Below are 12,912 nucleotides of genomic sequence, written 5' to 3' on the forward strand. Positions count from 1 at the left end.
GCGATTCCCACCGCCGCCACCCCCACCCACCACCGCCGACCTTGTCTCCGCCACGGACCCTCTCCCCTAGCCTTCACCCCCAAGATCCACCAGTCCAGGCACGGCCATGGTGTCGCGGTCGGCTTTCTTGCCGGCGCGCGCGTGCGTGCTTCACGCCGGCCACGGGCCTCTGGCAATCAGGACGGCGACGACGTCAACGGGATCATCGGGTCTCCGGCGGCTCGTTCCCCTCGCGCAACTGCTCCCCTCCTTCTCCCCACGCCGAAACCCTAGATCGACGCCATGGCCACCTTGCAGGTGGCGCATGCAGGTGAGATCTGGTATGGACTCCCCCTTTCTTCTCCTCCTCCTTCTAGATTTCTTCATCTTGCTCGACTCTCATTGCGTTTGTGCAGTTTTTTTGCAGATTGTCTGGTCAAGGAGGACGCCATGGATAAGCCCGATGCCATGGAAACCTCGCACGCAGTACATGAGGAAGCCAGACATGGCGACAACCGCCAGCCTTTCAGATCTCGATGACTTCCACCCACGATGGAGGACTGGGGTGAGCTCCTCCCCCTCCCCCTATCTCTCTCCCACCCGTGCCTCGTTCCCCTTCTTCGTCCTCTATTTTCGTGCCGTGATCTGTGTGTACGAAGCCTGGCTAGTGATCAATCAACATTGAATAAACAACCAGAGACGCCAACAATAATTCCAGCAGTTTGCTTTTGAGATGTGAGCTAGTACTAGTGCTACTGGTCTAGTAAATTACTTGTGTGGAAAATGATTAGTGTTCAACTACTAGGATGAACATACCAAATGCCCACACAACTACTGCAATCATCAACCAGATGCTGATATGGCTATAAGTGGTGGATTTGGGTGATTGATACATAATCGCATAGTTAATTCAGGTTGTGAACATTTCTTAGGAGTTATGTTAAGACACATACATGTTTCACAGCACTTCGTTGAAACCAATTGGAAAACAATGGAATAGCCGAACAGGTCTTGTTTGATAGTTTTTAACATATAACATTACTTAGGGATATACGTAACTGTTTTGGTTACTATTTTGTACTCTAGTTTCTGCTTCTCAGTTTCAATGAAGCAGCATTGATAATTTTATAATTTATTTATGCCTGAACACTAGGCTATTGATTCTGCCCTGATCTATTGACTCACAGTTTGATTCATGGCGTGCTTGACTGCTTGTGTATTGTTATAGGTGAGGAAGAACCAGCTGCCGATGGGCGAGGGCATGGGGTACCTGGAGTCCAAGCACCACCTGCTGCTGAGCATTGAGTTCAATCCATTACGAGGATTCTTGTTGTTTGTCTTTGAACAATGCTTGTGTTTTAGCTACTGCCACTTTGAGCTGTTGTAGCTTGTAGTTATCAATTCCAGCTGGGTTTACATATTGCATTTCTAGAGTAGTAGATCGACATTTCTAAGTTCTTTTGTTATATAAGATGAACAAATGTTACGTTTAAAGTGTGAGATGACTAGTAATCCTAGAGAGAACCAGCTCCATTTTTGCAAGAGTTAGCTAATATAATTAGTTATATACTGTTGTATTAGTTAGCTAATATAATTTGCAGCATTAGTTAGGTACTGATGTAGTCTTTTTTAGACTTCTCTTGTATGAGTACTCTTTGATGATGCTTGCTTTAGAAAAAGAAATCATTCATGCACTCTTTGATAATGTTGCTAAGTTGTTTAAACATGCTTGCTGCTAGCTTTGAAGTTGATCTGAAGAACCATTCATGCATTTACACATTCATGCCCCGACCCGACCCCTTGCTCGTCTCCCATCTCGTTTCGTTCCCTTGGTGGCTGCTGCTGTTTCGCGTTGGATTTTGATTCTGTTTGGTTTGCTGATGTTGTTTCTGTGGTGGCGGCGCAGGCTCGCGGTGAAGAAGAGCAAGGCCAAGCACCCTCCGAGCGCCTTCATCGTCTTCATGTGAGTTCTCCGATTCCATTCGTGGTTCGTCTTCATGTGCTGATAGTTTGTGTGCTCTGACTAGTAATGTTAGATCTTGCGTGTTGATTGGATGGCTGTTGTAGTATAATGATATTGTTGTTTCAGCACAATGTGTTGAAGTTAAGTAGCAGGACATGCACTTGTGCCATGCATATGCATATTATATCGGTTGTCTTGTATGAATACCTCATTTTAACTTGTACTAGCTGAAATGTGTTTATCATTCTATAAAAAATTGTCCTTTACTCCTTTACTCCTTTTTTTGAATGGAATGTTCATAATATATTGGCTCCAGTTTTTCTAATTCTTCTAAGCTGATTCATGTAACAGGGCGACTGTGGAAGGCATGTTGTATTTCTGTCAGCCCAGTCCTGACTTGTAAAGTACTGTTGATCAATGTTGATTTACGTGTCCGTGAGTCCGACATTTGAGTCCGTGAGTCCGACATTTGATCGATGTTGAAGGAGCTCCATGCTGAAGAAGAAAACACTTGTAGAGCTTGTAACATTACTTGGAGAGCTTGTAAAGTACTGTAGAGCTTTGCATTTATAGAGCTTGTAAAGCATTGTATAGCTTGTAGAGCTTGTTAGAGCTTGTATTACGTGTCATTTGTAGAGCTTGTAGTGAATCTGGCTATTGTTATTTGAATAATTATGTGTGTTTTCTGCTTGCCTATTTAAATACTGGTTATTTTCTTACTATGAAATTCAAATATGATGTCAAATTGAAATATGAAGAATCTAGGCCTAATAGCTGAGACCCATTTATCAGAACCTGACAAGTGGGACCTGTTTGACTAATGGGCCCATTTTATAAAAAAAGAAAACTAAAACTGCTGGTACAAAAAGGCCATGGCCCAAAAAATAAAAAGGCCAAATTGTAGGGCTTGGCCCGTGTAGTTCACCAAAATTAGCAGCAAAAGAAACATAAATGGGCTGAATTGTTGGGCTAGTCCCATGTAGAACACCAAATCGGATCGGGCTGAATCTTGTGCCACATCAGCTTGCCACGCTGGATGCCTACGTGGCCTAGGGAGGTTGCTAGTGACCAAAACGCCAGAGTAGGAATATTTTGGTCGTAAACGTCTTTGACCATTCCAGAAGAAAGGTCGCTATAGTCAGTTTACGACGCCCTGCTTTTGACCTTCTGTTTTTGGTCACAAAAAGGTCATAAATGGAAATTTGTGACCTTTTAGTGACCAATAGTGGTGGTCATAAGTTGACATATTTCTTGTAGTGAACCTGGGGTTTTAGGTGAATACACCTGGCTTCCAAGCCTGGCTTGATAGCCTATTACAAGGGTCATAAAAACTCTTTGTTGCTGTGCAACAAGAGCCCCCGGGTAACATTTTGAGCTGTGCTCAGTGGGTGGCTATGTTTGAGCTGTGCTTTGCAACAAACTCTCTTTGGCCCCATGGGTATGAAGCCCCCAAGCTTTGTTGTGGCTTGATAGCCGATTTAATGGACAATCAGAACTCCGCTTTGTAAACAGAAGCCCCCATGTAACCAAAAAATCTTCAAGGAAGAACGGCAGAGTCCCCGCTTTAGCAAGGATGTCAGTTTATTATATTGATCATAATATATACATTGTCAAAAATATGTACATAATAGGAGCCTATGGCTCAGGTGTAGTAAGGACAAAGATGACCAATATTCCACGGCCGGCGGGTCTCCTCCTCTGATTTGCGTGAGTCTTTGTACTCTCGAACATCGATAAGGTAGTAGGACCCGTTGTTCAGATTCTTGCTGACCACAAAGGGTCCTTCCCAAGGTGGGGATAACTTGTGCATATCGGTCTGATCCTAGATAAGCCGAAGCACTAAGTCGCCTTCTTGGAAAGTTCTGGTCTTAACCCGGTGGTTGTGATAACGCCGCAGATCTTGCTGATAAATCGCCGAGCGAGTTGCCGCTATGTCCCGTTTTTCATCTAACGGGTCCAGTGCTTCTTGGCGTGCTTGTTCGTTGTCCGCTTCAACATAAGCTGCCACCCGAGGTGAGTCATGACGAATATCACTGGGGAGAACTACCTCTGCCCCATAAACCATGAAGAAAGACGTATAACCCACAGATCGATTGGGGGTGGTATTAATGGTCCACACTATAGAAGGCAACTCTTCCACCCAACAACCAGGCCTCCTCTTCAGAGGAGCCATAAGCCAGGGCTTGATGCCCTTCAGGATTTCCTGATTAGCTCTCTCAGCTTGACCATTAGACTGGGGGTGAGCCACTGATGATACATAAAGCCGGATGTTCTCACGTTGACAAAAGTCCTCCGTAGCACCCTTGGAGAGGTTCATGCCATTATCTGTTATGATGTTGTGTGGAAAACCAAATCGGAAAATCACCTTCTTCATGAATTGAACTGCTGTGGCTGCATCACACTTGCTAACTGGCTCCGCCTCAACCCACTTAGTGAACTTATCCACAGCCACCAAAAGGTGGGTCTTCTTATCCTTTGACCGCTTAAAAGGCCCTACCATATCAAGCCCCCAAGTTGCAAACGGCCAAGTGATTGGAATCATCCTCAGTTCTTGAGCCGGAACATGAGCTCGGCGTGAAAACTTCTGACAACCATCGCACCTTTTCACCAAGTCCTCAGCATCAGCATGAGTCGTCAACCAATAGAAGCCGTGACGAAAAGCTTTAGCCATCAAGGATTTTGAACCGGCATGGTGACCACAGTCGCCTTCGTGGATCTCATGCAAAATCTCACGGCCTTCTTCAGGAGAAACGCAGCGCTGAAACGCCCCCGTGACACTGCAGTGGTGTAACTCGCCATTATGAATAGTCATGGACTTGGACCGCTGGTTTATCTATCTGGCCAAAACTTCATCCTCCAGTAACTTGCCCCGGTTCATATACGCCAAATATGGAACCGTCCAATCTAGGATAATATGAAGAGCCACCACCAACTGAGCCTACGGATCAGGAATAGCCAGGTCCTCCTCTGTAGGTAGCTTGACCGACGGATTATGCAAGACATCCAGAAAGGTATTGGGTGGCACCGGTTTACGCTGAGACCCCAGCTGACTTAAAGCGTCTGCCGCTTCATTTTTGCGCCGATCAATGTGCTCAAACTGATAACCCTTGAAGTAACCAGCAACGATATCCACCTCACGTCGATAAGCCGCCATGAGTGGATCCTTAGAATCCCAAGTACCAGAGACTTGCTGAGCCACCAAATCTGAGTCCCCAAAGCATCGTACTCGGCTTAAGTTCATTTCCTTAGCCACCCGAAGACCATGGAGCAAGGCCTCGAACTCGACTGCATTGTTAGTACAAGGAAACATTAAGCGGAGAACATAACAAATTTTGTCACCTTGAGGGGAAGTAAGGACAACTCCAGCCCCCGAGCCCTCCAATTTCCTGGACCCATCGAAGTGAATAGTCCAGTACATGTTATCCGGTTTATCTTCTGGTGCCTGTAACTCCGTCCAATCATTGATGAAGTCCACGAGCGCCTGGGATTTGATAGCCGTTCGAGGCATATATTTCACCCCGTGAGGTCCAAGCTCAATAGCCCACTTAGCAACTCGGCCAGTTGCCTCCCTATTTTGGATGATATCTCCCAAAGGAGCGGAACTAACCACAGTGATGGGATGGCCCTGAAATTATTGCTTAAGCTTCCGGCTTGCCATAAAAACTCCATACACAAGCTTCTACCAATGTGGATATCTCTGATTCGACTCAATGAGCACCTCACTGATATAATAAACCGGTCGCTGAACCGGATACTCCTTACCTGCCTCCTTGCGCTCCACCACAATAGCAACACTGACAGCCCGGGCATTGGCAGCCACATATAACAACAACGCCCCTTTATCGACCGGAGCAGCGAGGACAGGCGGTTCGGTTAACTGCTTCTTCAAATCCTCAAACTCCGCATTAGCAGCATCACTCTAGACAAAGTTGTTTGTCTTTTTCATCATCTGATATAGAGGGATCGCCTTCTCTCCCAACCGGCTGATAAACCGGCTCAGTGCTGCAATACGACCCACCAGACGTTGAACATCATCGATACATGCCGGTTTAGCCAGAGAAGTAATAGCCTTGATTTTTTTCCGGATTAGCTTCAATGCCCCTATTAGACACCAGAAAACCCAAAAGTTTGCCTGCCGGAACACCGAAAACACACTTGGCCGGGTTAAGCATCATTTTATAAACCCGGAGGTTATCAAAGGTTTCCTTCAAGTCATCTATCAGCGTCAACTTCTTCCTGGACTTCACCACAATATCATCCACATAAGCATGAACATTGCGCCCAATTTGATCACGAAGACAATTATGCACACATCGCTGATAAGTCACCTGGGCACTCTTGAGCCCAAAAGGCATAGATACATAACAGAAGGCTCCAAAAGGAGTTATAAAAGCTATTTTCTCCTGGTCCTTAACTGCCATCTTGATCTGATGATAACCAGAATAAGCATCCAGAAAACTCAAACGCTCACAATTCGCCGTAGCATCAATGATCTGGTCAATATGGGGGAGAGCAAAAGGATCAGCCAGACAAGCCTTGTTCAAGTCCGTGTAATCCACACACATGCGCCAAGTGCCATTCTTCTTAAGCACCGGCACCGGGTTAGCCAGCCACTCCGGATGAAAAACCTCAATGATAAACCCAGCCGCCAAAAGCCGGGCTACCTCCTCACCAATAGCCTTGCGCCTTTCTTCATTGAAGCGGCAAAGAAACTGCTTGACCGGTTTAAACTTGGGATCAATATTGAGAGTGTGCTCAGCGAGTTCCCTCGGTACACCTGGCATGTTAGAAGGTTTCCATGCAAAGATGTCCCGGTTCTCACGGATGAACTGGATGAGCGCACTTTCATATTTCAGATCCAGGTTAGTGCTGATACTAAACTTCTTGGATGAATCGCCAGGAACAAAATCAATCGGCTTAGTCTCATCAGCCGATTTAAACTTCAGGACCGGGTCATGCTCTGTAGTTGGCTTCTTCAGAGAAGTCATATCCGCCGGATCAACATTGTCCTTGTAGAACTTCAACTCCTCTGCTACGCAAACCGACTCAGCATAAGCCGCATCACCTTCTTCACAATCCAAAGCAATCTTACGGCTCCCATGTACCGTAATGGTCCCCTTATGACCCGGCATCTTGAGCTGCAGATGAACATAACAGGGCCTTGCCATAAACCTAGCATAAGTCGGCCGTCCAAATAGGGCATGATACGGGCTCTGGATTTTCACCACTTCAAAGGTTAAGGTTTCTGATCTGGAATCACGATCATCTCCAAAATGAACTCCAGAGCTATCTTTCCGGCCGGGTATGCCGATTTACCAGGCACCACACTATGAAAAATAGTGTTTGACGGTTTGAGATTCTTATCTGTCAGTCCCATGCGACGGAAGGTTTCATAATACAGGATGTTGATACTGCTCCCTCCATCCATGAGCACCTTGGTGAACTTATAACCTCCGACCTGAAGCGCCACCACCAACACTAGATGACCCGGATAATCAACCCGGGGCGGATGATCCTCTCGACTCCACACAATGGGCTGTTCAGACCAGCGCAAGTAGAGGGGCACCGCCGGTTCAACGGAGTTCACTGCACTTTTATGAAGCTTCTGATCATGCTTCCACAGGCTAGTGGTGAAAACATCATACTGCCCACTGTTTAACTGCTTCGGGTGGCTCTGATAACCCGACTGTTGTTGATTCCCCTGATTATTCTGCTGGTTGTAACCACCCTGGTTGCCCTGATTGCCTTGATTACCATGTCTGTTTTGGTTACCTTGAAATCCTGAGCTAGAACCGCCTCCACCATAACCTGACCCATGAGATCCGGGTCCTGAACCGCCGGACGGTCCTTGATCATCTCGGAAAAGATCTGAATTTTCGAACTCCCGCATAATAAAGCAATCCTTCCAGAGGTGTGTAGCGGGCTTTTCTCGCGTCCCATGCTTTGGGCAAGGCTGGTTGAACATGCGCTCAAGATTGATACCCGATCCTCCACTCCGCGGGGGCGGTTTACCCTTACGCCGCTGACCATTATCCTGTGCATTGGTGTTAGCCACAACATCCAAACTATTCTCCGCTTTACGCTTACCATTGCCCGCCGGGTTATGCTGCTGCCCTTTGGTGTTGCCGCCCTTCTTTCCCTTCCCCGGCTTTTCCTCGTTAGAATCGAGATCATTGGTACTATCAGAGTCGGCATACTTAACCAAAGTTGCCATAAGTATTCCCATGTCATCGCAGTGACGCTTGAGCCGTCCCAACTTCAGCTTCAGAGGCTTGAACCGGCAATTGCCCTCCAATGTTAAGACTGCGGTATCAGCATTGATGCGATCTGATGAATGCAAGATTTCCGAAACCCAAGCACCCAATGGGTTGTCGATTCACCTTCTTCTTGGACACAGGAGGCTAAGTCCACAATCGACATAGGCTTCTTGCACGTGTCCTTGAAATTCAGGATAAACCGCCTTTTTAACTCGGCCCATGACCCAATGTTGTTAGCAGACAAACTCTTTAACCAAGTGCGAGTTGTTCCTTCTAGCATCATGGCACATGCCGCTTCATCCACATCCAGCATCTCCATCGCCATCTCATAGCTTTCGATCCATGACTCAGGGTGTAAGTCAGCAGTGTAATTAGGCACCTTACGAGGACCCTTTAAATCCTTGGGCAGCTGCACATTGCGTAGAGTCAGGGTGAGACATGGCACCCCCAAAGTACTGAAAACAACCCCTGGTTCCACTGAAGTTGTTGCACGAAATGGGGTAAGCTGACGCGCCGCAGCCTGCGCAGCTAACTCGGTTTCTCGACGTGCTCTGCCCTGGTTTACTACATCTTGTGCATCAGCTCTCCCTCTTGCCGGGTTAGGCCTACGGGGCGGATTATGGTTCCGTCCACTGCTTGACACAGCCGGTTCCTCAACATGCCTGCTGTAACTCCATCTCAGGCGAGGGGTAGAATGAATCCTGTCCCGACTATACGAATAAGCATGCTCTTGAACCATTGTTGTTTGGAGGAGATCTCTGGCCCGCCATGTCTCAACTGCTGCTAGAGAATCACCCTCTATTGGAATAGCTGCCAATCATGACGCCGTGGCAATCATGTTATCCAAAGGGGGTAGGAAAATGGCCCAGCGGTGCTGGCACGTACTAAGGCGGATCTTGGTTCTGTCGAGGTGGGTCCATCATCCGTGGCTGACCCGGCGCTCCTGTCCCAGGTGCTTCAACCCGGTTCACCGCTGCCGGGTTACTGGTTTCCCGCTCCTGGCGTGTTAAAAAGATTCCTTGCTTCATAAACCAGTGGTAGATGAGACTCGTGCCTCCTCCTCATCATGTCGTTTGAAGTGTTCTGATCCAGCATGAGCCGGTAAGATTCTACATGAATCCGTTGTGCCTGAGCATCCAAAGCGGCCCGCTCCTCAGGCATCCTGGTTTCCTCAGCAGCAATCTCCTCCTTTGCCTGAGCTATATGATCTTGCAATTTCCTGACCTCTACATTATGCTCATCCCGATTATCCAGATTAACCTCTGTGGTCAACAATGTTGCCAAAGCGTCCAATAAACCGGACAAGACTTGAGCCAGCGGGCGCGCGGGGCCTCCTGCCCCGGCTAACGATCCGGAAATCATTGCCGCAAAAACTGAGGAGTGCTGCGCGGGTCGCGTACCGGCCATGAAGATCGCAACCCGGTTTGGCAGTTCAAAGGGGTCCGGTGTCAGGACCCCGACTCAATGCCACATCGATCTAGCATGTAACACCTCATATCACTTTGCGGCCTCACGCACGGTATTCCCACGGGTGTCGCCTTACCTTTGCCCGGGACCGTTTGCGCCTTTTGGCACACGTATATGACAGTGTCGCTAGCATCCATATGATAAGGAGCCCGGGCTGACATGGCTAGTCGTAAACCCAAAGTGGCACAGACTTACAGGGACAGGCATCCATGACCCAGCATCGAACGTGTCGGTCATCAGCGAGTGAATCCAGGCTGTAGCACTGGGCTAGCAGGACTCCGGTGAACCGGGCTGTAGCGGGCTAACAGGACTCCGGTATTCATCGCGTGACATTTCCTCGAGGGGACAGACACAGGAACGAAGAAGGACACATGCCGGCCAGCCTAAGTGTTCCGGAGCAGTAGCAAGCTACCCTGGCTCGGTGGAAACACTAGGAGACATTTCCCGGTAAGAGGGGCTACTAAGGATAAACAACTAGATAGTCAGATCCCACACATACCAAGCATTTCAATAACATACACACAATATGCTCGATATGTGTAAATACAACATGGCATCACAACATGACTCTTCAACTCAAGTATTTATTCATTAGGCTCCGAGGAGCGAGATATTACAAACATAGGTCTCATGACCCAACATTTAGAGCATACAAATCAAAACACAAGCGGAAGCTATCATGTCTGAGTACAGACATCTATAAATGAAAAAGGCTGAGAAGCCTGACTATCTACCAAATCCTGCCGAGGCACAAGATCGTAGCTGAGGTAACAAGCTAAACGTCGAAGTCCACGCGAAACTACTAGTGAGACTGAAGTCTCTCTGCAAAAACATAAAATAGGCAAACGTGAGTACAAATGTACCCAGCAAGACTTACATCAGAACTATCTACATATGCATCATTATCAACAAAGGGGATGGTGGGGTTTAACTGCATCAAGCCAGCTTTGACTCGGTGGCTATCCTGAACTACGACTGCAAGTAACTCTTTTGAGGTGGCGCACACGAGTCCACATATTCACCATATAAATACACCACTATGGATCCGCTCCCGTCTCCCTACGAGAACGCCATCCATAGCAATCACGCTTATCTTGCGTATTTTAGAGTATCCACTTTCACTTGTCTATGAACTGATATAAGCAACCCAGAAGTCCTTTTCCGCGGACACGGCTATTCGAATAGATGATGTTAACCCTGCAGGGGTGTACTTCTTCATACATGTTTCCACCACTTAGCGTCTGCACACGACATGTGCTCGGCAGACTTCAAGCGAAAGCCAACGTGGGTGTAGACCACGACCTACCTAAACACTCAAGTCTCTAGTCCAGGTTTATCGCCTATTTGGGTTCCATCCATGAGGAGATCCGGCCGGAGTTTCGCTCACAGCCCCAAACGATGTGAACAGGGTTCCCGAGACACCAAACGGGCATCTGGTACACCGTGCCACGTACCTACCGCATCACAGCCCACCCCTACGGTCAGCGCTGTCCACGGCCTCCAGTAAGCTACAAACACCAGAAACTACTTGCAACTCCTGGACAGAGGACTAGGGTGAATAAGAAGTCGAGCGGGGTGATATTTCAGGGCCCAATGTATGGTAGTAGCTGAATCATGGATCACAAACACAGAACTCAGTTCCTGAGGATGGATGCAATGCGACAACCCACCATGTACTCCTACATGGCCTCTCACCGCTACCTTTACCAAATCGTGTTCACACACTTAGCTCTCAACGGTAGGACATGTTCACACACCTCTGATTCATCCCCGATGAATCAGACCTGACTCAACTCTAAGCAGTAGCAGGCATGACAAACAAACATGAATGAGTAGGCACAACAGGGCTCAAACAACTCCTACTCATGCTAGTGGGTTTCATCTATTTACTGTGGCAATGACAGGTCATGCAAAGGGATAAAGGGGTTCAGCTACCGCAGCAAGTAACAGATGAATCGATGTTGTCCTAATGTAGTAAAAGAGAGCACGAGCGAGAGAGTGGGATTTTATCGGAATGAACAAGGGGGGTTTGCTTGCCCGGCACTTCTGAAGATAGCATTAAGTCTTCATCAGTGTCAACGATCACAACGTCGGAACATCATCTACCGGGAGGGAACAGATACCGGCAACAAAGAAGAAATACAATCAATGCAATGCACACTATGATGCATGCTCATGACATGGCAATATGAATGTGTTTTGAGCTAATGCAACTAGCAACAGATTAAATGAAGTTGGTTTGAATACAAGATTCAAATTCAAACTCCATATTTGATTATTCAAATGCCATTTAATTGATTTGTGCTAAACAGCAGCTATAAGTTGTTCTAACATGCATGAAAATGGTACAGATGGATTCCTTGAATTTTTTTGATAATTTTTCATATATAATTTATTTAATTTGGAGTTACGGTTGAATTTCTATGAATTTTAGAAGTTTATACAATTTTCTGGAATTTCCTGATTATAATAAATCCAGTAAATGATTTAACTGCATCAGCCTGACGCCAGCATGACGTCAGCGAGTCAACGGCCAGGTCCAGGTCAAACCTGACGTGCGGGGTCCACACGTCAGTGACACAGGATCTAATCCCGGTCAAACCCAGCGCTGACTGGGGTTTGACCAGGTGTGGGGCCCACTGTCAGTGGCTGTAGGTTGCTTAACTAGTTGGGTTAGCTCCTAATGACGGAGCCACGTCAGCTCCCGCCGGAGTTTCGCCGTCGGTGACCTCGAACTGCGGCGGAGTTCGCTCGGAACTCGCCAGAGTCGACGGATCGACGCGCCAGGGGCACCAGAGGATAGCCCGTGCCCGTGCGCATCTAGGGGGACCAACGGGAGGTGCGGGGGTGGCCGGAGTTCGCCGGAGTGGAACCCGCGGCGGCTGCCGGAGTTCGTGTCTCAGCGGGACCGGCGCTGCGGTGCACGGGAGGACGAGTGGTTAGGTGCTTTGGGTTCCTGGGAACACGCTGAGGACGACAGCGTGCTCGGACGCGACACATGTGGGTTCTAGCCGCGACAGAGACATGGACGGCAGCGAGCAAGCTCCGGCTCCGGTGGGATCGAGGCTACATGGCGCAATCGAGGCGGAGAAGAGAGAGGGGAGGCGTAGGAGCTCACAGTGAGTTCGAAGAGCAGGTCGGCGTGCTCGGGGAGACGGCGGAGAGGATGAATCGGACGGCGGCATCCGGCGGCCGTGGTCGGGGAAGAAGCGCCGCGGCATCGTCTTGGGGCATCCGGGCTTCGGT

The 12,912-nt window shown here is 48.1% G+C and overlaps 1 protein-coding gene across 1 annotated transcript in view; it reads left to right on the forward strand.

Moving 5' to 3' along the window:
* Positions 1–282: 282 nt before the first annotated feature.
* The window catches only part of LOC119360915, a 49,049-nt gene continuing 36,419 nt past the window's right edge, over positions 283–12,912 (forward strand). The window contains exons 1-5 of the mRNA XM_037626359.1: positions 283–310; positions 407–465; positions 1,208–1,311; positions 1,886–1,942; positions 2,294–2,307. Coding sequence (XP_037482256.1) covers positions 283–310; positions 407–465; positions 1,208–1,311; positions 1,886–1,942; positions 2,294–2,307 — 262 coding nt within the window. The remainder of the gene's footprint in view (positions 311–406; positions 466–1,207; positions 1,312–1,885; positions 1,943–2,293; positions 2,308–12,912) is intronic.

The sequence above is a fragment of the Triticum dicoccoides genome, chromosome 2B (genome assembly GCF_002162155.2).
Source record: "Triticum dicoccoides isolate Atlit2015 ecotype Zavitan chromosome 2B, WEW_v2.0, whole genome shotgun sequence".
NCBI lineage: Eukaryota > Viridiplantae > Streptophyta > Magnoliopsida > Poales > Poaceae > Triticum > Triticum dicoccoides.